Source organism: Tripterygium wilfordii, chromosome 7 (assembly GCF_013401445.1).
Source record: "Tripterygium wilfordii isolate XIE 37 chromosome 7, ASM1340144v1, whole genome shotgun sequence".
Taxonomy (NCBI): Eukaryota; Viridiplantae; Streptophyta; class Magnoliopsida; order Celastrales; family Celastraceae; genus Tripterygium; species Tripterygium wilfordii.
Window position 1 is genome coordinate 6953568 of NC_052238.1, and position 26117 is coordinate 6979684.

Genomic DNA, 26117 nt, shown 5'->3' on the forward strand with positions numbered 1-26117 from the left:
CACACTGATAAACAGACTGGACGTATGTGATTAAAACTACAACGAAACTGAATTCGTTGGTCCATGGTGTGAAGAATGGAGGAGATGGTTGGATAAGGACAAACAAAATGATATTATAGCTGAACATGTACTGAGTCTATCATCTTGCAATGTATATAAACTAATAAGATTAGGAGCATATTCTATTAAAACATGTATATGGTCATCTTCGGGGTTAGGAGGACTCCATAGATGATTCAATGGTTGACCATATTTGGGCATGAATTGGTGTTCTTAATTTCTTATTAATCCAACTCTGTTCATTTGTCAAATTTGTCTATTTGGTGTAGGCCTTTTGAGGTCCATAGGTTATTTACATCAAGTCGTCAAGTTCTGAAGTGAGGCCTGGTCCATGAGGATATGTTACATAGTATTGAAGAAATGAGGGTCTTGTACTCTCATTTGTCCATTCCAAATTTATGGAGTTTTTTTTTTCCAAAATAGCACTCACAGAAATAATATTTCTCAATATAACACTGGGATGGAATTATTTCTCAATATAGCACTGCACGCCATTGTGAATGGCGTGTTCTTTGTAAATTTTTGGTTCACGCCAGATTTTGATATTAATCACGCCTACAACTAATACATTTTGTTCATTCACGCCACTCTAATTGGCGTGAATGAATAAAATTACGTGATTAATATATTTTGTTCATTCACGCCAATTGGCGTGAATGAACAAAATTACAACCACAAGTGAAAAAATATCAAAACCAACCTGTCACAAATTTAAATCACCAATTCATATCCAGCAAAATACATACATATACTAATCCTTTGATCCAACGTGAAGAAACTATCATTATAACAGAGTAAAAATAAACACATAAATTGTCATATGATTCAAGTAAAGGCAAAGATCATATAGTCCTATGCCTACTCCATCCGGCGGGAGTAGTGGATGGACCAACCTCATCATGCGTCAACTGGGATGGATGCATAGTAAAGTCAGTTGCATGGGGAGTGTGACCATGTCGATGTGATGGACCTACAAGATATCTACCCTCATGGTGGGGTGTAGCTTCAACATCATGGCTTATAGCCTCTTCAAATCGATGTCCCTCATGTCGCGGCAATTTCCCAACCAATTATTTGCAATGGCAGCAGTAGAGTCATTAATTGCATCACGCGTTGCAGCAGTAGCTTTTTTTGCTCCCTCTAATGCCAAAGCAGCCTGCATTAAGGTTTATTACATTACAATATAATTTAAGTTACCCAGCAAAAATGAAAATGTTTGCGTATTTACCACTCGTCGTAGCCGACTCCCCCGTGGGGCATAATCCAAATCTGTTTGTGGCCTATCTATAGATGGAGCATTAATAACCTGTCGGGTGATAGAGTAATACTAGTGCATATACTCGCCAACGCTCGTGCGAGGGAATTGCTCCTGTGCGATATGAGATAGTCTATCATCCCAATATGTCAACCATGTAGCGTTCTTGACCACCCAATCAACATTATCCCGCCCTCTCCTATTCAGATCATGTAAACTTTCGTTTGTATCCAAGGGAGTTGGTATATGTTGTGATATATCAAATTATCTCATAACACGATCTGGAAATTGGAACTCCACAATCTCAAAGCAAATCAATGGAAATCATCAAAATTTCACATTCATAACTATAAACATATAACCAATAGGAAATCATTAAAATTACAAAAAATCTTAAAATTTTTAATTCATAACCGTCCACATCTACACCATATCATATCTTAAACAACAACATAAATATAATATATTTCATAGAAAAAAATAAAAAATTTTAAAAACCTATCTCACCTCTTGATAATCTTCCACGGGTGTGGGTTTCGACTGGCCTAGTCACGGGTCGACAAGGCTGCAGGTGGCTGGTGGTTGCTTCACTGGTCGAAGGGGGTGTCGTGGGCCGCTGGTGGTGGCTGTATCACGAATAGGTCTCTGGTTTTTTTTTTGTGGGGTATGGGTGGGGATGAGAGACGGGAGAGGGAGAGGTAAGGTGAAAACGTGTGTGGCTGGGGATTCTCACTTGAGATTTCGGATAAGATTTAGGCTAGTCACGCCGTTAGTGACGGCGTGACTTAATTTTTTTTAAAAAAATTAATGGTCACGCCAACCTAGTTGGCGTGACTAGTTAAAATCCAATAGTCACACCAACCTAGTTGGCGTGATTGATATTTTGTAACTGTTCACGCCAAATAGGTTGGCGTGAATTGATCATGCCATCTTTGATGACATGATCATAAACAATTTACAAAGAACAAGCCATTCACAATGACGTGTGATGCTATATTGGGAAATATTATTTCTGTGAGTGCTATTTTGGAAAAAAAAAACTCCAAATTTATGTGTCAAGGCCAGGCCCACAAACCAATAAAATTCTTTTTTTTTTCTTAAATTTTTGGAAATTATTTTTTGAGGTCTCATATTAAGGTTACATACTTGCATATAAATATGCGTTTGTGTACTGAAATAATAAGGAAGCTTGATATTTTTTATTCTACATTGGAGATCGGCTCTCGCAAGCCTGCGGAGATCGACGCTAGCAAACAGGAGATGCTTTCGTCTTTGAAGAGTTTCGAGCGAGCAGAAAAGCAAGAGAGAAAATGATTAACTTGATTTAGGATAATAGTTGATTGGGTTGTGTTTGACACCAATTGTGTTGAATTGAGGAATTGGAGAAATTGATTATGCGAATTAGAGAATTTCATAAACCTTTGTTGTTAGTGTGATAATTTTGGGTTTTAAATGACCGGATATCCTATGAATAGTGTTTTAATCGATTTTTTTGTCATCCCTAATAATAATATTATTAAACTATTGAGAACGACATCGTTTATTGTATTGGATGCAGTGTAAACTATTATTTATTTTATAGCGAGATAAACTACTTGACCTTTCTTTGACTTTCTTTCTAGTAGTTAGAGGTGGTAAAACTCGGTCCGCTTCTGATGATTGAATTTATCTAACTCGAATTAAATCAAATTTAAACATAAGTTATATGTCTGAAATTCGGATTTAAACAATAACATTTTTGTTTTATTTAAAATCGGGTTCGGATCTAAACACAAAAATTTTGAATGGTTTATTTGTCCAAACCCTAACTCGGATTAGACTATTATCCGATTTATTTGTCAGAATTTAAATCAATTTGAGTTTGGTCAATTAAGTACGTCTAAAATCTAATCCAAGTTAAAGTCCAAATATTTTTTTTTTTTTTACCATCCTACTAGTAGCCTCATTGAACGTGCCAAATAAAAAAGGAAGCGACATTTTAGCCGACTTGGTAGGTCCCATGGTCGAAACATAAGAAGTCAAAATACACATAATGGAGGAAGGTTCTTTCTTCTTTATTTCCCACCTTTGACTGTTCAAAAATCAAAACACCAGACGAGAGATGTCATCAGGCTCTCCCCCTACTCTCTTCTTGCATCAAAGTTTCTCTCGATTTGGTCTTTAAAGGCAAGTTCTATTACTATACTATACTTCACTGTATCAGCAAGAAAAAAAATTCTACTACTTTATATTTTAGACTTTTAGATTAATTATACTTTATCTAGATTTACGAGAAAAGAGAGATGAGAGAGGGACGATAATTCTAATTCTAATATTATATTTTATTCTAAAAAAGTGTGATATTTTTGTTTGTAGAGTTATTTCATATGCTATGTTAGTATATTAGTAGAATATACTATATTGTGTATAGTATGTAGTATATATTATATACCATATATTTAACTATATGGTATATAATATTATATTTTATCATACCGATTGAATCTCGAAAATCTTGAACCTTTGAATCATACAATTTGATTTATGGTACGGTTTTAAAAACTATGATGTATCTCTTCAACAACAAGCATATGAGTAACTTCCTCCTATCCATAATTAAGTATTTACAACCTGTAACCAAAATATAGGTTAGGTCCACTGTTCATTCTACAGTTTCTTATAAATTCAAGGTCCACACCTACATACAATGGTGTGTCCGCTGTAGACCCATTGAAATTGGGCCCTCACGGATTTGTGTCAAGGAGGCTCGACTAGCTTCAAAGGTTTACTTGAAAAACTGGTTGTTATAAGTTAAGGGAGTGAGCCACCCTTATATGTTGGACTATTAGTCTATAAACTACCGATGTGATGGTTCTAACACTCCCCTGTACTTATGGGCTCATACGAGATCTAATAAGTGGAGTAAACGGGTTAGAGTTCATTATGTGGTACACCTCACCTTGTGGGTGGTCCATATTCGAAAGGTCCAAAGGTGACCCAAAACACTATCGGGTAGAGGTTCTAAGGTTTGAGCAACCTGCCTCTAATACCATCTTATAAATTGGGGGTCCATACCTACATGCAACATTTTGTAGGCTCTGGATCCATTGGAATTGGGTCCTCACGGATTTGTGATCCCTGAGTTAGGTCAGGGAGCTCGGCCCAACCAACCTTCAAGGTTTACTTGAACAATCGATTGTCATACGTTAAAAGATTGGGTCACCTTTATATGTTGGACTATTAGTCCACAAACTACCGATGTGGTAGTTGTAGCACAATTAAACATAACCATGACTTTGATACACCATGAAATCATTCTCCTTCCTATTCCTTGTACTCAAACTTATCTCTCTTATCTCTATCAATCTATCATGTTGAGAAAACATAGTAAGGACAGTCCTCAAAAGCTTTGAAAAACAGAGACTAATTAGGGGGAATGGAAGAGGAGAAAAACAGAGAGAGAGATTCAAAGGCTACCACTAGTACATTCCTGTCCGCTAGCTGGCTCAAATGATCGATCATAGTAGTAGTGCTAGGTGCAGTAGTACATGGAACTGAGGAATGTAAACTAAAGAACATCATAACATGCTTCCCCCCACTTAAAATTAACCCGGTCAATATGATATGTTTAGTCACTTACATCTAACAAGCTCCAGGTTTGCAAACGTATTGACCGGGGAATAGGGATGACAACGGGTCGGGTACCCTTCCAATTAGTGAATACCAAAACCGTTTCCATTTAAGTTACTCAATACCAAAACCGTTCCAAAACCGTTTAAAAAACCATTTAAATTTCTAAAACCGGAACCGTTCCATAACCGTTTACCATCGGGTACCCGTTTACAATCTAATTTTTAATATTTTTATGTTTCTATAAATGTATAAATCAATTTTTTTAAAAAAAATAATATGACTTATCATGTTGTTATAGTTTAAATGTAATATCTATATAATTATATTATATTATATTATTTAATATGTTTGATCATGCTAAAATTTAGCATATATCTTTATATAAATGATTTATAATGTTATTACTATAATTTACTTTTTTAATTAAATGGTTCGGGTACCCTAAACCCGACATCAAGAACCAAACCCGACCCTAAACCATAACGGGTTTGAAAATCAAAACCAAAACCGTTTCCAAACCCTATAGGATCAGTTTTCGGATTTTAAATGGACAGGGTACCCTATGGATAATGCTAGGGTCGGTTTTTTTTTCCCATCCCTGCCGGGGAAGACATATAACGTTCCATGTGCTGCCTTCTCACTGTTGGCATTTGCAGGTGTCAGGTAAGGTTACCTCAGTCTCCAACATCTCAAAGATCGAGGTCAATATGGTAATAATACCATTAAATTATTGAGAACGACGTCATTTACTGTGTTGGATGCCGGCGAAGTGTAAACTACTCGACCTTTCTGTAGACAAAATATCACATTTGGTCCCTCAACTATGTTATTAATTTCACTTTTGTCCTTAATTTTTTTTTTACTCTTAATTTCATCCTTCAACTATTGAAAGACATTTATCTTGTCCTTCAAGTGAGAGATTAACCAAAAAAATTTAACTTGACATCTATTTGGCATATCAGAGTAATTCTAGTTGGCAAATGAGAATGATATTATCCATAAATTATTAATGTTTAGCACTTTAAGTGCTTAAATTATACAACAAAATAGTTTGATGATTTTGAAGAGATAGGTATTTTGAAGGTTTTGTGAGATAACAAGTGTAAAATTTAAGTCAAGTGGGATGATAAGTGTAAAAATTATGTCAACTGGGATATCATGTATGATTTTTTTGATGCCAAAATCATTTGGGGGACAAACGAGACACTTTTAAATAATTGAGGAACAACTTTAGGAGTAAAAAAAGTTTAAGTACAAAAATAAAATCAACGGTATAATTAAGGGGCCAAATGCATATTTTTGCTACCTTTCTCCGGCTTTCTTTCTAGCAGCCTCATTGAACGTGTCGAGTAAATAAGGAAGCGACATTTTAGTAAAAAAAAAGCCGACTTGGTAGGTCCCATTGTCGAAACATAAGAAAAAGAAATGCAAATGGAGGAAGACTTAACTAGAGAGGAAGGATTGAGGGAGGCTCTTTCTTCTTTTAATTTCCCACCTTTGACTGTTCAAAACACCAGACGAGAGATTTCATCAGGCTCTCTTCTTGCATCAAAGTTTCTGTCGATTTGGTTTTTAAAGGTAAGTTCTATTACTATACTCTACTTCACTGTATCCGCAAGAAAATTTTTCTACTACTTTGTTGTTCCATTCTTTCTATTTTTGGTGTTTGTGAAATTTGTTTAGCTACTGTGGACTTTTTCTTTTTCTTCTTTCTGGTTAGTTTTCCTTATCTGCATTTCCCTAACTTGTGTTCGTTTGGATGTAGTTCATGACTGCGGATCTGTCTGGTTTTATTTCCTTTTTCTATTTAAGCATCACATTTGCATTTCGCTTGAAGTTATGGATGCTGTTTGGATTCCAAGAATCTGACCGCGTTTTCTCTTTGAATTTTTAAACATGCGAGTAAGGTAGTCTGTTGAATTTAACTGGAGTTTGTGATTTTCTTTTCCCCCTTTTGTTTGAGATTCCATAAAATTTTTGATAATTAAATTCTTTTACCATTTTTTGAAGTGAAGGTTTTTTTGATAACATATGGATGAATATGAAGCCAAGGATCTTTCTTTAAAGTTTGGTTTCTTGGTCTACTTTGTTGACTTTGTCAACGGTGACTGCAATTTTTTTTACAAGATGTCATTTCAATTTCATTTAGATGCATTCCAGACCAGCCATCATGGTCTTCATTACCTTTGGTTGATCGGACGTCTTTACTCATAAAATATGATTGGATATGCGTATTTGGTACTTAGTCTTCTGATTTACCAAAACTTCATTTGATATTATATTGCTTATTTTACAAGGTTTAGTCTTTAAAGAATAGAATATAGTTTTGATAGAGGAATGTAACTTCCCCCTCAACAAGAACCAATCTAAGAAAAGGATCTAGGTGAAATGTGGACTTCTTCTATTGACATTTATTTATTTTATATGATTCTTTGATGAACTTTCGTGGAAGCATTGATTTCCTATTTTGGGGTTTATTCTTAAGAGTTTTGTCTTAGTTTATTTGGTCTGTTGGTATATGGTTTTCGATTGACAAAATGTGTTCCTGCTACAGGTTTATGGTGGTTTGTGCGGACTTATTGAGAGGAACTTTCTATCCAAACGGCAGCCTCTCGATATTAAAGAATTTTTGCGGTCTGTTTGTCACTGAATGCACATTATTTGCGTGTCTGTTTGTGAGGGCATAACAACATACTTTGAAGTTGGCTATCAACTTAATCAACCTCCAGAATAAGCATAAGAAATGCAGAAGCTTTTATTTCCATGATGACTAGTTATTCTTGTACTTCTGTATCTGTAAAATCCGGTTTTTGAATTTTCAACGGGTTTTACAATTTTATCATTAGTTCCTTCAATGTCATCATCTCACCTTTGTTGACTCGTATTTTGGAACTAAGTTTTCACAGTAGACTTCGTTCACATGATACTCATCTATCGGAAGTACATTGGTCTTTTAAAGTACACTCAAAATGGATATCAGACCTAAAATTTTTGATCTAAGTTTAAGTACCAGGATGAAGAAATGGTTCAGTGGTTGTGTGATTGTATCCCTGTTTATGTTGCTCATCTTTAGATATGCAGTGATGAAAAATCCTCTGGGACAAGGTTATCTGCCAAATCCCTTGGCCAATTCTAGTAATCCCCTTGAGTGGGTGCAGGCTACAATTCCTCCGGCAGTTCAAAATTCTAGTAATTCTCTTGAGTGGTTGCAGTATACAGTTCCTCCTGCAGTTCAAAATCCGGAGAATGATTCTCAAGTGGTTTCTATTGAAACTGTGGCCTTCAGGCTCTTTGCTCAGAGGAATATCTCAAATGAAGAACAACAGTCTTTGCGGACATGGAATCTTATGAAAAACTTAATTAATCACTCTCAGGTTTTGCCTAATGGAATGGAGGCTATAAAGCAAGCTGGAAGTGCTTGGAATAGCCTTATGGTTTCAGTTGAAGAGGAAAAACGTGGTTCCATGAATGACAGTTCAAATAGGAGAGCAAAAGAGAAGCTGTGTCCTCATTTTCTTAATAAAATGAATGCTTCAGAACTTGATAGTAGTGATTATAGGTTGCGATTTCCTTGTGGCCTGACTCAGGGTTCTGCCATCACAGTCATTGGCACTCCAAATGGTCTTCTGGGTAACTTTCGGATTGAATTAACGGGTGAGTCAGTTCCAGAGGAGCCTGACCCCCCCATTATTTTGCATTACAATGTTAGGATCCATGGTGATAAGATAACCGAGGACCCAGTAATTGTCCAAAACACATGGACTGTAGCTCATGATTGGGGTGAAGAGGAGCGTTGTCCATCGCCTGTTCCCGAAAAGAGTAAGAAAGGTAGATACACCATGACACTTTTTATTCACTCCTGCATAATTTCCAGTGTTGTTTCTTCTTCTCCTTCTTTTTATATACAACATATATACATGTAGATGTGCACACACACACATAATTTTCACTAGTCGTACCAATCAGGAAAGAACTAAAATTAATGTAATTTCCTATCAAGGTCATTTATGGACATTTCTACTATCAGTGATCAGGGTTTCCTCTTTTAACTTAATTCATGCTTAGTGCCTTTATATCGATGATAGCATTCAGAGCAGCTCTAGACAAACCTTTCTACACAAAATGAAGAGCATTTAGATTTTAGTTTGATATTGTGCTTTATGTTACATGAAACTGGTCATATGATTACTTTATGTAGACCAGATACTCTACATATTACAGTCTCTATTTTGTTATCTGACCATTGTCATCCTTATCCCAGCTCTGATTTAGATTATAGTAAGGCTTGATATGAAAAAACTTTTTAGTGCTAGCATATACCATTGAGTCATCCAACTGCTGCCCTCAATGTTTATTTGGCGCCTTCTTTATCTCCTGTTCTGACGAAGTTTTGTGTGTCAGTGGAAGAGTTTGATCAATGTAACAAGATGGTGGGTGGAAATGTTACTCTGAAATCTGGTGTTGCAAGGCGCTCTTCAATGATGCTGGAAGGATTTAAAAGCAGGAGATATTTTCCTTTTAAGCAAGGGTATCCATTTGTTGCAACACTAAGAGTGGGATCAGAAGGAATGCAAATGTCCGTTGATGGAAAGCATATAACGTCTTTTGCTTACCGTGAAGTGTGTTCTATCTGCATTTCCTCTTCTTGCCCTTGGAATTTACCTTTTATATGTCAATTTCTGATAATTAATTTGCTCCCTGTCTGTTCAGACATTGGAAGCATGGCTGGTTAGTGAAGTTAGGCTTTCTGGAGACTTGCAACTAATTTCTGTCCTGGCTAGTGGTTTACCAACATCAGAGGAATCAGAAAATGTAATTGACTTGGAGGCACTCAAATCCACTCCACTCTCTCTTAAAACGTCATTAGAGCTCTTCATTGGGGTATTCTCTACAGCAAATAATTTCAAGCGCAGAATGGCGGTGCGAAGAACGTGGATGCAGTATCCTGCAGTACGTACAGGGCTTGTTGCTGTTCGCTTCTTTGTTGGTCTGGTGAGCTTTGCTTGTGAATCCTTTCTATGTTGTTCTTTTTTGCTATTTATCTTGTATGCACACTCCTTTGATGCATGAACAAAAACCTAAAAAAGTTTCAAGTTCAAGTCCCTGTGGTCTATGGAAGGCTTTTATTAGAGGAGTAGCTCATTATTTTGAGGTTTATTGCAGCATAAAAACCAAATAGTGAACGAGGAACTCTGGAACGAAGCGCGGACATATGGGGACATACAGCTGATGCCTTTTGTGGACTACTACAGCCTCATCTCCTGGAAAACTTTAGGCATTTGCATCTTTGGGGTAAAGTTCTCTATTTTTCTTTCAAGGAGATCCTTCCTGTGCCCTCATTAAGCTCATCTCTGCAACAGACGGAGGTTGTGTCAGCTAAATTTGTCATGAAGACGGATGATGATTCATTTGTTCGTGTAGATGAGGTGCTAGCCTCTTTGAAAAAGATGAAATTGAGTCATGGCTTGCTTTATGGACTCATCAACTCTGATTCACGCCCTCATCGGAGTTCTGATAGCAAGTGGTATATTAGTCCCAAGGTAATTCTTTCTCCATTCTGGCACATATATATATGATTTCCTTTAAATTTGCTAAATTGCATCTATCTTACTGGATGTTGCTATTTTCTCCTCACCCTTTTCTGTTATGGAATAAATTCATGGCCAATCTTAGTAAGGATTTAGGTCTATTTAAAACCCTCCAATTCTCCTTCTTGCCAATGGACAGTATTGAGAATTAATTACACGTGAGCACATTTTGAATTTGAATAAAGGATGGAAAATGAAAATTTAGAGGTGAATGTGTGGTCGAGTGATAGAGTTGTAGTGTGAAACCTTGAGGTCACATTTTAATTTCTAGAAACAGCCTCTCCACATATTATGTAAGGGTAAGGTCTATGTACATCCTGTCTGTCCCCAATCATGTCCACTGCGGGAGTCTTGTGAGGGGAGTTGTTTACCTTTTCATGAAAAAAATAAAACAACCTTGCTGGCTTGCTCAAGTGGCATTCGCAAAACCACCCATTTGCGATAGGAGGGAGAATGGTGGGGTTGAAAGAGGAGAGCTGATCTTGATCCGTTGTAGCATATGTGGTCTTTTCCAAAGTTATCAGTGATTCATTCACAATTGATAACATTTTCTTGGTTACTCATGATATATTCAATTGCGCTCCCTGAATGCATGTACGATTCGGCGGCATAATATGCCCTTGCGAATTGGTGGGTGAAGTAATGTTTTAAGTGTTAGGATATCAAAGTGTCTATGCTTGTTTACTTGCATAATCACTTTGTTAATTTTCGACTTTGCAATAATAAATTAATTTTTTTAATCCCCTTTATCCGTCTCCTCTCATTGGATATGCTAATGAAGGAATGGCCTGGAGAGAGGTACCCACCATGGGCACATGGTCCTGGCTATGTGGTATCCCAAGACATAGCGAAGGCAGTCTACAAGAGACACAGGGAGGGCCAGCTTAAGGTATATCGACCCTTGTGCTTAATTTCTGCACAGTTTAATGCTGTCAGAGTATACTTTACCAGAAAATGAGTTGTGGTTCCAGACTAGAGATCAACACTCTGTCTTCATCTGAAGTAAAAAATGATTGATGTTTCAGATGTTCAAACTGGAAGATGTGGCAATGGGAATTTGGATTGCGGCTATTTCAAAGGATGGTTTGAAAGTCCAATATAAGAACGAAGAACGGATCTATCATATGGGTTGCAAAGATGGGTATGTTGTTGCCCACTACCAGGGTGCAAGAGAGATGCTTTGTCTCTGGCAAAAACTTGAAGAAGGAAAAGGTGCCAAATGCTGTGGTGACCGATGAACACATCATCTTGTTGTGGTCCTTTCAAGAACTACAGAAGGCTGATCGAGCTTTGGTGACTATACATGATAAGATTCGACTGACCTAGATTGAGTCCGAAGGAGAAAACTAGAGAGTTACCATTATAGAAATATGATGATGATGTACCATCGTATAATAGTAGTAGTACAGGACCTGCATTATAACGCTTTACACAGGCGGTAAACTGAATACAGTTCATTAAGCTTTTGATGACTTTTCTTCTGGACTGTCACATTGTAAGAGAGAGAGAAGCCTTGTATAGATTAGTAGTATTAGGCATTGTATAGTGACACTTCAGTTGTTTTTCTAGGTTATTAATTTCATCATTCTTTTTTTTTATCCCCTCGGGTCCTCTTTCATATTCAACTCCTTTTATATTATTTCTACTTGTCTTTCCTCTTTCCGCATCGACAAGGGTATTCTTCTTGGTTGAATCCAACTCAAATCGCTCTTGTAGTTGCCCCCACAACCAATATTTTTATTATTGATTATGAGTTTCAACTGGACTTTCACATGAACATGATTGTGACTAGCTCACATGGAAATTGAATCAAAATGTGGGTTTTTTCATTGCATAGGAATCAACAAAGAGATAGATACAACAAACAAGTTCAAAGTTGACACGGGTGTTTGATGAAATACCACACCTTTCTACATTACATTGCAAAAGAATCAACAACAAGATTATTAATACTACAAAGTAGTTTGCGCCGAAATTGTAATCTCAAAGGCTTGCATTCTTCCTCTTGGATTTTTAATCCTACTTCTATATGATCGATTGTGTGGTCAATTATATTATGTTTTATCTGTTTTTCTATGCGATGATGTAACCTGACGTAGCTTATTCTAGACTGTGCGGTGATGTAACCTGAAGTAGCTTCTCCAATAGCGATTTTAATACAGATATAAGCATGCCCTTCGTATTTTTGCTCAGATGTGACGTGAATAAGAGTGTTTTATCTCTTGTATAACTGAGATATGATATTAGAACTCTAGATAAGATTTGTCTTTAGTTAGATAAACTTTATCTAGTAAAGATAAAACACTAAAAGATAAACATAAAGAGTAAGATTCAGATTGAACTACATCTCCTAAGATTTGAGTTTTGTTTTATCGCAACTATTGTATTGCTATTACCTCTTAAACAGGTCAAAACCTATATATGTCGTTCATGAAGTGTTGTGAGATCATCGAAGCTAGTGCTTAAATAGGTTTATGTTCTTTGGTGCTTCGAAATTTCATTTGCATATGCAATCTGATTGAGGTAGAGTGTAGTGTTGGTGTAAGACAGTTCTTGGTGGAGTGGATCAATTGTTGGTGGGCAACCAAATGACATCATCTCAGCTAAGGTCTTTGGTAGGTGTCAAAGCGTGTGCAGCTAACGAACTTGTTGTTTTGTCGAAACATACGCTAGATTATAGATGTACTAAGGTCTTTGTCAAGTGAGTATGAAAATTGTGTGTTACTATTGTTTCATATTCTACACGTTTTCATATAACTTTACTAATCATTCTTGGGAAAGAACACATATACTCTCAATTAGTATCCGAGCAGGTAGTCAACATGGAAACGAGAAACAATCAAATTTCACGCTTTGAATGAACAAATTACTCGTATTGGAAGGCACGTATGAGAGTTTATCTGAAGTCAATAGATGAGCGTGTATGGATATGTGTCGTACGTGGATATTATGCTCCAACAATTGATGATTCAAAAGGTAAAAAGTTCTTAAACCTGTTTATGCTTGAGTTAAAGCTGACCTAGATAGTGCGGGTTGGAATAGCAAAGCAATCAATGCCCTATTTGTTGCATTATCCATAGATGAGTTTCGCAGTGTATCTCATTGTAAGATCGCCAGAGAAGTTTGAGATTTATTGGAGGTGACACATGGAGGAACCACCATAGTCAAGCTTGCAAAACTACAACGTTTAACAATTCACTTTGAGACACTCATAATAGAAGCAAATGAGACATTTGATGACTTCTATGCTAGCTGAGTAATGTTACAAATACCTCCTTCACTCTTGGAGAATCAATCCCTCAACATAAAATTACGAGACAAATCTTGAGATCTCTCCCAGAAAGATTTTTAATGAAGGTGGCTGCAATTGAAGAAAGTAAAAAAGTTGAAGAAATGAAATTTGAAGAATTGGTGGATTCACTCTAAACCTATGAGGTAAATTTTTTAACCAAAAATAAGAGCAAATGTATAGCTCTTAACTCCACTGAGGATCCTAATCATATCCTTGATGAATTAGTGTTGTTAACTAAATATTTTAAGAGTTCCATGAAGAGCAGGAAGACAAAGGAGCTTAAGAGAAATGGGTCGTCCTCATTTGAAGCTAAGAAAGTGGATAAGAAAGGTAACGATAATGACTCAATTCAATATCTTGAATGTAATGATTTTGGTCATATTGCGCAGGATTGCACAAACAGAAAGAAGAAGGAGAAAGTTTAAAAAATGACCTGGAGTGACGATACGAATGAAAAATCAATTTGTAAAGATGAAGAAGCCAAGAAAGTAACAATCCAGTCGCATATCCTGTTACCTTGAATGATATCATAACTGAAACTTGTTATGAGACAGTGAGTCAGAAAGTGATACATGTGAACTCCAAACTACATACAACAACCGTTTTTGAAGAATGCTTCAAGACGAAGAAAGAAAAATTGGAGCTCATCAAAGAAAATGAGATGGTGATTAAAGAGCTGGATCAAGCAAAAATTAAAATCAATAAGCTCAATGATGAGATCTCATACTAGAAGCTTGTTGTCAGTCTGAAGTAATCTCTGGTGTAGCCTACTTCACCGATGCATAAGCAAAACATGAAAAAAATTCTAAAAAGAGGTATGTTCGAATATTGAAAAATTTGAATATGGTTCTAACAGATTGTAAAATATTCTTGGCATGCAGAGAATGTTTAAAGAAACATCAGGACTTAGATATGAGAAAGGAGGAAGTTCTTCACAAGGACAAAGCAAGAAGAGTCATTTCAAATTCTCTCAGAAATTTGTGAACTTCATTCCATCTACCTCAAGAACTATTGAGCAGGAAGAAAAGTGTCTCGGCACCTATCAAGGTATGTATTGAAGAAGGTTAAAAAAAACTCCATTTTCTCTCATGCGTGAGTCATCTTATCGGTTTGGTCTTTCTGTCAAATTAAAAAAATGTAATTCATTGTATCTTAGATGCTTTATTAAGTAAAAATCTGTAAAAAATTAAAATAAAATATGGTTCATTGTATCTTAGACATTTAATTAAGTAAAAATCTATAAAAATTAGAAAATGTGATTCATCGTATCTTAGATGTTTAATTAAGTAAAAATCTCTAAGAAAATTAAAAGAAAATGTGATTCATTGTATCTTAGATGCTTAATTAAGTAAGAATTGATAAAAAAAAAATTAAATTAAAATTCGTTGTATCTTAGATGTTTAATTAAGTAAACATCTATAAAAATTAAAAGAAAATGTGATTCATTGTATTTTAGATGCTTAATTAAGTAAAAATCTATAAAAATCGAAAGAAAACGAGATTCATTTAATAATATTTATTTTTTGTTAAAAACAATCTCAATTATTTTGTAAAAATCTATAAATAATTAAAAGAAAATGTGATTGAGTGTATCACAATCTCATTTTCTTGTAACAAAGTATAAACAACTAAAAAAATGTAATTCATTGTATTTTAGATGTTTAATTAAAAATATTTTATTTTTTTGTAAAAATAAACAATCTCATGTTTTTGTAAAAATATATAAATAATTAAAAGAAAATGTGAATCAATTTAAATAAACTTTAAAAATTGACATGTGATGTTGCCTTTTAATTCTTATTTTAAATAAGCGAATTGTTAAATTAAAATATAATAAAAAATCAAACCAATATTTTTTGGTACTAATATTTTAATTATTACATTAGTCTGCATTAAAATTGGGCCAATATGATGTAAAAATAAACCGTTGGATTTAATATCAATGATGCGATGATGCGGCTCATAGAGTTCATATTAATTGTAGCAGTAGCAGATCCTCTCTCTACTCCGAATCCGGAAAATATCTAGCTTATAGTTAATTCTAGATGTTTCCACAAGCTTCTGGATTCACTGTGTGCTCTCCTTAATATAATGCTCTGCGAAAACCGGCTTCCTTCTCCATTCTTATGATCCTTTGAATCTTCGCTTCTTCTTCAGTTCTTCAATCTCTCTGTTACTTTTTCTCGTGCTAGTTTTTATTTTGTGTTCTTCAATCATGGCATCTGAGACGGAGACCTCTGACTTTTCTGCTGCCTTTGAGAGATTGTTGAGAAACAGAGACATGTCGTTGTTGTTACCTTTAATTTTAGGGTTCGCGAGCTCCACACAAGAAGGGGCGCAAGCAGAGACTCGAAGAATAGTCCTTGTGAATCCGGTGATGCAGATCATGGTGGTAATTGAGGGCGATTCACTGCTAGACGTGATGGGATCCAAGAACGGGCAGCCACCGGCCTCGAAAGCATCCATAGATGCGATGCCATGTGTGGATGTTACTAAAATTGAAGGTGAGGATGGTGATTGCGTGATTTGCTTGGAAAATTGGGGAGCTGGTGGTGTTGATGTGGTGATTAAAGAGATGCCTTGTAAGCATAGGTTTCACTCTAACTGTATAGAGAAGTGGCTTAGGGTTCATGGGTCTTGCCCTGTTTGTAGGTATCAGATGCCTGTTGAGGAGAGAAATAACGACGATGAAGAAGAAGGGAGGGAGAGGAGGGGGGTTGATGAAATATGGGTCACCTTTGCCCTCAGTCGAAGTAGTAGGAGTGCCACCGATGAAAATCAAACTACCTCAACTGATTCCAGTGATGACAGTGCTAGTCCAAGACCAGACCACGAATTGGATGGCTAAGATTTTTGTAAGAAATTTTTTCCCAAACTTTTTCTTTAAAATGATATGTACAGGAAGATATTGTTTTTGGGTTCAATTGTTTTGATGAATAAAATTAAATTATATTTTCATGAACTCTCTTTTCTGTAAATTTGTGTGATATTCATAGCCTGAATTGGAGCAATTCAGTGAGTGAGAGATGAGCAATTACATCGTTAGTTATAAAAGTACACAAATACATAGTACTGCTATTCAGGCATCTTTCCTCTCGCTGAGAATTTTAATACCTTGGTACCTTCCAAGCATCATGAGGGTAGCCATTGGATTTGTGCCTGGTGATTCCTTCAAAGTTGAACCATCAATTACTCTGAGCCCCTTCACACCATAAACCTTGTAATCTTTGTCAACAACTGATCCAACTGCACAACCACCATGGTAGTGATAATATGTCCTCACATTCTTCTTGCAGAACCGCTTTAGCTCCTCTTCACTTGTAGACATCAAATTATTTTTGGGTTCATTCCCTACGAAAAAAGCAACTGGTTCTGACCTTGCAACTCGCCCAACCAATTGTGCCATCTCCACACATTGCTCCAAGTCTAGTTTGTTTGATAGATAGTTAAATTCAACTGAAGGGTTTTGTCTTGGGTCTGTGCTGTTCAATTCAAGCTTCCCTTTTGATGCTGGAAAAGCTATTTTGATAGCGATTGGCATCCTCGTTGCGTTGAAACTAATGGGTATAACCCCTGCTTCAACTATGAATTTAAAACCTTTTGTTATGCCCACAACTTGAGGTGTATCTGGATACAGTTTTTGCGGCTTTGTGTCTACCAAGAGGGCAATGCTAGGATTGTCTATCATCCCTTGACCAACTCCTTCCAACTCTACTTGGACTGGGATATTGAAGTTCTTTAGGTGTTCAGGAGGTCCAATGCCGCTGAGTAATAGAACTTGGGGACTACCTAGAGCCCCTGCTGACAAAATTACCTCGCCCCTGGAGATTGAATTGTTTGGTTTGTTGAGGTAAGCTTCGTAACTTTGTCCTATGCTCCCATCGCTCTTGATGAACTTTATACCATGAACCCTGCTCTCATTTATGCCTGCATCATTGAAGGGGACTCTAATCAGCTTCAAGAAACGAATACTGTAGTTACTTATTCATTATGTGTGTTCAAGGTAGGAAGTATGTGCTTACCATTTCTGTGAATTATTACATCTTTCACAGTTGCATTTAGAAGAACTGTGATATTTTTTGGGTTTCCTGCCTCAAGAAGATCGGCTGATGTGTGTCTCTTCCCACTGTTGTCAAACACACTCCCACTGATTTTTGTTCCCTCGACGTGTTCTAAGTTGAAACCATTATATGGTAGAATTCCTGCTTCAAGAAAGCCAAATTGGACAACAGACTGCCATATGGTTAACTCAGGCGTGTGTACAATTTTAGATTCCACCCATCCATAAGCCTCCATTACTAAATCTTCATCCCAACCAGCTCTCTTAATAAAATCCTTGCTGGCTCTGCTGTAGAAACCCCCGTTGATAGCACTGGATCCTCCGAGAACTCGACCTCTGATGTTGCTAACCCTGTCCTTAGAGATGAAGGCTTGAGCAACAGATGTAAATTCATCAGTTTGTATCAATGAGAAACCATAGAACTTCTTATCTTCTATGAAGCAATTTCCGTAAGGTGAGCCTCCGCGTTCTACCAACAACACTGAGAATCTCTCAGACAATGTTGCTGCTAGAGAGCATCCTGTCGTGCCTCCCCCAACCACAATGTAATCAAAGGACTTGCCTGATACCTGTCTGACATCTGAGGTCATAAAGGGGAGGTTTCTTCCTGCATTGTGTGCAAAAAGATTGAAGATATCAGAATCAAGAACATAACAAAACAGTGTTCTGCTACAGGGAACATTAGTTTAGTTAAGTAGCATGCCTTGAGGAGATGAAGTTGTAGGTAAACACACAGACAACTTAGGGAGTGGTAAGATAAATGCCAGGAGAAGCACAAAGCTGCGCATAATTTGTGCAAGTTCCATGCCTGCTCTTACTGATTCTCATTTATTTGCTGAAGAAGAGGCAAAGGCATGCATAAATATTTATGGATTGTTGGTCCTACATATTTATATTGTTGACTAGTGCTGCCAATGATGTTTCTGCCATTATGATTTCTGCTCACGCCGTTTGATCGCTTCTTTTTCTTCTCTCTTTTTTCCTTTTTTTTTTTTCTGGAAAGACAAATGTAATGTGAATGGTCTCAAGATAGTAAAGTCAGGTGATTATGACGAGAGTGAAGATTAGAATGATTATGTTGGAGAGACTATTTCACTGATATAGGATTATGTTACATTCCATTACAGATGCAGTCATGAGTAACAAGACAGCTAAATAACTTTATGAAGAGAGAGAGAGAGAGAGAGAGAGAATCATATCTAGTTGTGCAGGTTCTTACAAATAACCTTGAGAATCCATATATATAAACAAACCAATATATATAGTTTATACACAAAGGATTTTGCTCCAAGTAATATGCTTTTGCTTGATACACTGTATTACTAAAACCCCCACCCATTATAAACATCCCCAAACACTAATAGTGCCCGTTAAACTGTTCAATACCCTGGCAGTTTAGGTCTATTGCTTTTGAACCTGATTCAGTATCATTCTGATATTGGCTATTTAGGTCTATTGTGTGGAAAACCTCAGATTTGTTCAAATGTGTTGGTGACCTATTAGCAAGTGGTTGTTCAACACAAATACCATCAGAAATGGCGCTTATATTTCTCTTCCTTCCATCACAGTGATTGTTTGTTTCTTCCACAGATGGCAGTTCAATAGAAGCCATGGCCAACTGAAGGGTCTCGTTGCTGTAGTTTTTGGGTTGCTCGTCTTCATTTCTCCCAGAGCTCTCAGATGATGTCAAAGAGCTTTCAACAGAACATATTGTGCCTCTCATTTGTTTCCTCACTAAGCGTTTGGGCATCAAACCTCCTGAATCTGTTAATTCTGAGATTGAAGAACTTGCCATTGACGCTAATTGAGCGAGTTCAGCTTTTGCAAGTTCCAAACCTATAGTTGAAGAACTATACCCGGCAAGTGTTTCCTGTGCTTTTTTCAATACCGATTGTAAGTAATTTCCTTGAGCTTCAATTCTCAGCTGCAAATGTCTCTGTACCTGAAATTAAATTCGTAAACCTTGTCATTAATTATTTGATCAATGTATAGGAATTGAAATGCAAGTCACAGTTGCTCAATCCGACCTCAATCTGTTCATGAAGTTTTCTCTGCACTTCCATTTGGAGTTGTAGAGCCTGAGCAATCTGCAAGCTTCTGATAAACAAAACTCAGTAAGTAAACGATCTACTTTCATGTCCATCCATTTCTTTTTCATCAGATATATAAATAGGAACTATTTGTAACTATTACTCATTGATCGGACTCTGAGTTCCATCGTCGACATTTCCTCTCAAATGGGTATCAGTATTCTGTACATCTCTGAACTCTGCAATAATTAAACAAGATATTTACTAAGATCTCCCACAAAGCCATGAATGGGAAAATGAATTGATCACTTGATCTGTTTCACTGAAATCACCTTCCTGGTTTGTGTTAATGCTTGTTTCTGACGGTTGACCTTTTCCCAGTCTGTATTTCTGCAAATGACTCTTCAGGTGGTACAAGGTAAGTCCATGAATCCCCATCACTCTCATCAGACTCTTTGGTGTTGCTTCTGCATAAAACACAAACACAAAACATTTATATTCCAAATTCGAAACTCAAATCAATGAATTTGATTAGAAGGTATTGAAGGTTTATACTCAACTGTCTGCGCCGCCGAGCAGGTTCACTGCCTCAACAAATTTTTGGTGCAGTTCTGGAGTCCACTTCAGCCTAGGCTTTGCATCAGTGGACAAAACCAAGTTCATGTTTTGAGTCTGCATATAAATTTTGGAAGAAGAAGAAGAGTGAAACATATATAAATGTATACTAGTATTAGATCTTCTTTTTCTTAGGAATGGTTCAATATGTGGCAGAAGGAGGTGATGGTCTTTATAAAAGAAAAAACTCTAGAGGAGTTGATGTTGTTTGTATGCATGTTCTCACTCCATATCTGGAAACATAATATGAGTGGGGTGTTACATCTGAAGGGAATATATGCTCATGAGCTGTGACTTCCTTTCTCTCTATCTTCCATTTCATACCAACTTTTCTTTTCTTTTCTTTTCTTTTATTTTATTTTTTATTTTTGTATCTTTTTCCTTCTTTCTTCTTTCTTCTTTGACTTGAATGGGGTGGAGAGAATCTCTGATGAAGCAAAAAACAGAGAGAAATCATAAAAACACACTCCAATTTTAGGGTCTCAAAAGGGGAGAAGAAAAAAAGAAAGAAAAAGTGTAGGGTTTGTTTTTATCTCTCCACCCTTACTTGATTCCTGCTTAGGTAGGTTAGTCCCCACCATGATGAATAATGGTTTGAAAATTTTGATGGATATTTTCTTTCTTGGTGATTGAAAGGGAAAACCCAAATGGTTCCTTTGAAGAAAAAAAATTTATTAAAAAAAAATTGTTCTCCTCCTCCTTTTCTTTATTGAAGGGAGGGGGTGTGATTGGCAGATACCTCTTGTTCTATGTAGAGAAGAAGGAATCAAAGAATCTAACCTTGGATTATAGGGCCCAGCATTACATTTACCTTATTTTTCTCTCTTTTAGAAAGTAGTAGTCTAGGAAAAGTAAAATCAGAGGGAGTGCTCTTATAAAAAATGGAATTGAATTGTAGAAAATTCTTTTTGTGGAAACTGACACTATAAAAGTAACCACATATGCAGACAAGGTTATCCAGTTTACAGGGGAATCTCTGGCCCTATTTTCTTAGCATTGGTTAGCACAAAAAAGCATCCCTTAGCCCATGGAGACATAGATACATTGGCTATGTGGGTGTTGGACATACTAATCAAGTGCACTCACTGTTAAGGTGCAATCATACCATCATGCACTAAATGCAACTTTTTTTTAAAAAAAGAAAATTACATTTAACATCTCCCTTATGGTGGATGGTAAATCAAAAAAAAAAACTCAAAAAAAATTGTCAACTATCTCGTAACCTTGGAACGAAAATGGTGAAAATCCCAACGTTTTTTTTTTTTCTTCCCCGTCAGTTTATCTCAAATAGTGAGATTGACGCATATGATTTCATATAGAGCGTGTGGGATTTATGATTTCATATGAATCGTGAGGGATTTATGATTTCACATCGATCATATACGTTATGTGCGTCTATCTTAACGTTTTGGATAGCTCGGGCAAATAACATGAGTGTGGTGTGTAATTTTCGCCCAAAAGTTGTCTTCTCCTCTTATTGTGCAACCAAATGACATGACAAAGTTAACAGTGACATATATAATTCATTGGTGCAAGCAATACTTGCAATGTGAAAGCGATCAAGAGGACTGGGTCTCCACATATAAAAAGTCTTGTAAATCAATATATTCCAAAGTGAATTGTTGTTGTTTGCTTTAAGTCTTTAATCCATATCCATGCACAACTAAGGAAAAAGAAAAAAAAGGGAAGCCAACAACATATCCTAAGAGATCAAAATCAAATTGCTCAGATCAGATCGATCTTCCATTTTCTCGGGTTTCGATCCAAGGTTATGATCATTTGGAATCAAAACCAAATGATTGATCTCCAAAGCAATTGTTCTCTCAGTGCCATACATTCTCTTGGTCTCCTGCATTTGACAAACAATTTCTCAGCTGTATAAAGCTAAAGAAAATTAAGAGAGATATACATAAAAGATACATTAGAAAAGCTAAGAGGCTGTTTGGTTTAAGCATTTTCCATTTTCCTTTTCTAAAAATATAGAAAATATAGAAAATGGTGTTTGGTTAATCATTTTCAATTTCATTTTTCAGAAAAGGAAAACTCATTTTCTGGAAAATTTAGAAAACATCAAAATCATGTTTTCACTTGAAAACGCAGAGCCGTATTGCTCCGTTGCCAAAGAATAGTAAGTGGAAATCCGCATATACAAGTTATAAGAGAGATTTGGATTGTACTACAATATATATATATACACACATATATACATATATATACATATACATAGACACATACACACACAGAGATATATATATATATATATATATATACACACACTGACACACAGACACAGAGATACACACACGCACATATACACACACGCGCACATATATATACACACACGCACAGAGATATATACACACACATATACACACACACATATACATAGACACACACGCAATCATCATACAAAAAGCGGGCTCTAGATATATATTTATAATCAATAATCATCTCACATGTCATATAGAAAATAGAAAATAATTTTTAGGTACTACAAACCAAACGTATTTTTTGTTTCTTAAAAAATAGAAAATAGAAAACGAAAAATATAAAATGAAAATAGAAAATAAACAAACCAAACGCACTCTAAATGTCTCAATTAGTTTTTTAATGGCCAAAAGTACATTAGAAGATACACTAAATAGGTGTCTAATGTTTTTTGATAAGCATGTAGAGCTACTAAAGACAATACTCCAAAAGTTGGAAAAAAAAAAAAGTATACATTCATAAGTATAAGTATGTTGATGAGGGGCAGTACTGGTTTTTTGAAGAAAAATATATATTATATATACATATTTAACCTAAGTCCAACGTCAAATATACTCTACCCAAGTCCAAAATTATTATGTGCAATACCCAAAAATAAAATTAAACTCATGCATGCCCAAAGACCTTTTTCAGTTATAAAACCTATCCCTAATTTTCAACCTCAATGAGAGAGACCTCCCATCCTCCTTCCCTGGTCTTGTCTGTTGGTTATCTTCTTCTCTACTGTTGAATTGTTTGTTCTCTACTGCTGAAAGATTATTGTCTTCTCATGCTACTTTTTTCTACTGACTTTAATTTGAGCAATATGTTGTTTTTGAATCCTATAAATGGGCATAGAGGATTGAGAAATTGGTTGAATTTATGAAGCTATCACGCATCGCTTGAGAAAATTAAAAAAAAAAATCGTCATGAACTGTTGTAATTTGTAACTATTTTTATAAATAATATCAATATAATCATTTATATTTGATATGGTTATAGAACTTTAGGGTTCGGAACTAGTTACATAGTTCTGGACGCATTTTTAACAAACGACATATAAATAGTTAAATGAAAATGAGGTTGTTGCCCCCGAACCCCTACAATGCACCTCTCATTCTTAATCTTGACTACATCCCTGTAAGCATGCCCTAGTTATACATTTATAAAATTGTATGTATGTTTATGTGTTTTCTTAAAAATATGAAATATTCTTTAACGATAAAAATAAATACAAAAAAATAAAAGCCCATTAATATATAAAAAAGAAAGTAAAGGTGGACTGATGAAGGTTTTTATATCTTTCGTCTAGTTGGGTTGGACTCTGGATAGATTCGGCATAACCCACAAGCCCAACAATAGTATGATATTGTCCGCTCTAAGCCAAAATCCTCACGGATTTGCTTCTCTACGTCCAACGTCCTTGCATTTGCCCAAAAAACTGGTTATACTGTGTTAGGTCGTGGGAACTCATTATTGACTAGCCGCTCCTTCCTTACTTAATCGATGTGGGATCTCATCATTCATCCCCCTTAAGAAGTCTGCACGTCCTCAGGCAGTAATAAGGTAGATAAAGGTTGACAGAGTTTGAGGCCAGCGACTCAAATTTTTTTTAGGGCATGTAAGCTTAGGAATTAGGATTCTATGAGTAAATTTATATCAAATGAGTTTAGTTTTAATTTTTGAGGGAGCTTCCGCTTAAGTACTTGACACTTAAGCTAAAATAAAATTATTTAGAAGGCTTGAGGGCCTCCATTTATACCATAGATTCGTCGTTGATGCCATGTCTAATTTTTTTCATCATCAGAACTAACTGAGGGATGAAAGGGGTTCCTAATGATATGTGATTAGGCAAAAAAAAAAAGTACAAAGATGAAAGTGAAGCACATGATATTAATTATTAATTAATTCCGGGAAAGAAAAATACATACATTTTTGAAAATAGTTGGGGGGGGGGGGTTATGCTGAAATATCAAAATAGAGAAGAAAGAAAAGAATAAAATGATGAATGAAATGTGGGGTAGAGTGCTTTGAAAAACAGGAAAAAGGAAAGGAAGAGTTGTTGTATTGAAGTAGTTATTAGAAGGTGTTGTTCTTTTTTGATGATTATTTGCTTTAATATATTCCATAACAAGTAAAGCAGATTCCCAAATGGCCCCCCAGTGGAGAAGAAGAAGAAGGAGGTCCTGGGAATCACAAACTTATTTAAATCCCCAAATTATTTATGTTCTCTTTTTCATTAAGGGACCCATTTGAGAGGGAGATCTTACAAATCCAAAAGCAGAAGAATAATATGGCAGAGAATCAGAGAAAAAAAAAAAAACACAGAACCAAAAGTAACCGATCACCATCCACAGCACTCAACCCAAGAAGGTAACTCTGATTTAATTTAGGGTTGCAATTTTTTTTTTGTGTAATTCTGAAAATGACGCCAGCATTATGTCTTTTGTGAAGTAACCAATTATTGTGGGGAGTTTTTTTATTTATTTATTACCAAAATGACATTTTAATTAAAATTAAATACCCTGAGGGTGGCTCCAAGGAAAATAAGGTATGTGTGGAGTTTTCGTCCATTTATGTTGGCCTAGTTTGATAAAGCCTTTTGAAAGTAACATATATGTCAGTAGAAATGGTTGTAGTAGAAATGTTGCATAATTTTAGTAACAGATATGTTATATGAAAGTGTTTGATTGAACTTTTATTAGTAACAATTATGTTGTGTAGCATACGGTTTAGGATTTAGAGTTAATGACATGACGAAAACAAGAAACAAAAGACATGAAAGGGGGGAGTTCAAGAGGATCTTCTCTCACTCGACATAACAACTATCTCCTTGAAACCCTAGTTGCGCACATTCTTCCATTTTTTTCTCCAGAGATGGTGACTGCTCTCTGATGAAGACCTTTCACCTTCGGATAAATTGGGTTGAACTCTGGATAGGTTCGTAACGGCCACAAGCCCAACACATTAAGATATTGTCCGCTTTGGGCTAAAACCCTCACGGATTTGTTAGTCCTACGTCCTCACTTAAGCTCAAAAAACCGATCTTAATGTGCCAGGTTATGTGTTCTCTTTATCTATTGCCGCTACTCCATTAATTTTCTCAATGTGGAATCTTATGTTTCCACCCCCTTGGAGTCTGCACATCCTCAGGTAATAGCCAGGTAGCATTCCCATTCTTCAACAATTGAGCTTCTCGTCTTCTTTTCTTTTCTTTTCTTTTATTTTTTGGAAAATTTTTTCTACACATCACAAAAAAACTATAATTACATTATTTTTGAACATGATAAGTTTACACTAAAAAAGTACAAGTCTACCTATAAAATTATAGTGAAAAGACCAAATTACCATTGTTTTA

At 35.9% G+C, this 26117-nt stretch overlaps 4 protein-coding genes and 1 long non-coding RNA gene across 7 annotated transcripts; 2 read left to right on the plus strand and 3 right to left on the minus strand.

The window, feature by feature from the left end:
- Positions 1 to 783: 783 nt before the first annotated feature.
- Positions 784 to 1992, minus strand: LOC120001306. 2 transcript variants are annotated; one of them, XR_005468830.1, is made up of 3 exons: positions 1823 to 1992; positions 1289 to 1596; positions 784 to 1216 (listed from the first exon to the last, which is right to left on the minus strand). It is a non-coding gene; the product is annotated as an uncharacterized LOC120001306 (long non-coding RNA). The 2 variants fall into 2 exon arrangements; XR_005468829.1 differs by having other exon boundaries at positions 1289 to 1618.
- A 4358-nt stretch (positions 1993 to 6350) lies between these two features.
- LOC120002800 (beta-1,3-galactosyltransferase GALT1-like) lies at positions 6351 to 12113 on the plus strand. The gene is made up of 8 exons (XM_038851629.1): positions 6351 to 6505; positions 7482 to 8755; positions 9329 to 9546; positions 9638 to 9919; positions 10091 to 10219; positions 10288 to 10467; positions 11297 to 11404; positions 11541 to 12113. The coding sequence occupies exons 2-8, from the start codon at positions 7897 to 7899 to the stop codon at positions 11751 to 11753; spliced, it is 1989 nt and encodes a 662-aa protein (XP_038707557.1). The 5' UTR covers positions 6351 to 6505; positions 7482 to 7896; the 3' UTR covers positions 11754 to 12113.
- Positions 12114 to 15901: 3788 nt separating this feature from the next.
- On the plus strand, positions 15902 to 19580 carry LOC120002425 (E3 ubiquitin-protein ligase MPSR1-like). The gene is made up of 2 exons (XM_038851205.1): positions 15902 to 16662; positions 19458 to 19580. The coding sequence occupies exon 1, from the start codon at positions 16023 to 16025 to the stop codon at positions 16653 to 16655; it is 633 nt and encodes a 210-aa protein (XP_038707133.1). The 5' UTR covers positions 15902 to 16022; the 3' UTR covers positions 16656 to 16662; positions 19458 to 19580.
- LOC120002423 (protein HOTHEAD-like) lies at positions 16775 to 18953 on the minus strand. Its single transcript, XM_038851202.1, has 3 exons — positions 18571 to 18953; positions 17830 to 18474; positions 16775 to 17734 (listed from the first exon to the last, which is right to left on the minus strand). Exons 1-3 carry the CDS (start codon positions 18671 to 18673, stop codon positions 16887 to 16889), a joined length of 1596 nt encoding a protein of 531 aa, XP_038707130.1. The 5' UTR covers positions 18674 to 18953; the 3' UTR covers positions 16775 to 16886.
- On the minus strand, positions 19080 to 20817 carry LOC120002424 (myb family transcription factor PHL8-like). Of its 2 annotated transcripts, none has more exons than XM_038851204.1 (5): positions 20458 to 20817; positions 20230 to 20364; positions 20061 to 20136; positions 19895 to 19961; positions 19080 to 19809 (listed from the first exon to the last, which is right to left on the minus strand). In XM_038851204.1, exons 1-5 carry the CDS (start codon positions 20606 to 20608, stop codon positions 19225 to 19227), a joined length of 1014 nt encoding a protein of 337 aa, XP_038707132.1. In that variant the 5' UTR covers positions 20609 to 20817; the 3' UTR covers positions 19080 to 19224. The 2 variants fall into 2 exon arrangements, with proteins under 2 accessions (XP_038707132.1, XP_038707131.1); XM_038851203.1 differs by having other exon boundaries at positions 19895 to 19964; positions 20458 to 20815.
- Positions 20818 to 26117: the final 5300 nt, after the last annotated feature.

Bases quoted from the DNA above. Each gene is read 5' to 3' on its own strand.
- LOC120002800 (XM_038851629.1), top strand. From the start codon at position 7,897: ATGGATATCAGACCTAAAATTTTTGATCTAAGTTTAAGTACCAGGATG. The intron at 8,756-9,328 runs GTAGATACACCA...TTTGTGTGTCAG, and splicing joins TCCCGAAAAGAGTAAGAAAG to TGGAAGAGTTTGATCAATGT. The intron at 9,920-10,090 runs GTGAGCTTTGCT...GGTTTATTGCAG, and splicing joins TTCGCTTCTTTGTTGGTCTG to CATAAAAACCAAATAGTGAA.
- LOC120002425 (XM_038851205.1), top strand. From the start codon at position 16,023: ATGGCATCTGAGACGGAGACCTCTGACTTTTCTGCTGCCTTTGAGAGA.
- LOC120002423 (XM_038851202.1), bottom strand. From the start codon at position 18,673: ATGGAACTTGCACAAATTATGCGCAGCTTTGTGCTTCTCCTGGCATTT. The intron at 18,475-18,570 runs GCATGCTACTTA...CACACAATGCAG, and splicing joins TACAACTTCATCTCCTCAAG to GAAGAAACCTCCCCTTTATG. The intron at 17,735-17,829 runs GTAAGCACATAC...TCAATGATGCAG, and splicing joins TGTAATAATTCACAGAAATG to GCATAAATGAGAGCAGGGTT.
- LOC120002424 (XM_038851203.1), bottom strand. From the start codon at position 20,608: ATGTTTCACTCTTCTTCTTCTTCCAAAATTTATATGCAGACTCAAAAC. The intron at 19,965-20,060 runs GTAATAGTTACA...TTTGTTTATCAG, and splicing joins ACTCAGAGTCCGATCAATGA to AAGCTTGCAGATTGCTCAGG. The intron at 19,810-19,894 runs GTCGGATTGAGC...ATTTAATTTCAG, and splicing joins AACTTCATGAACAGATTGAG to GTACAGAGACATTTGCAGCT.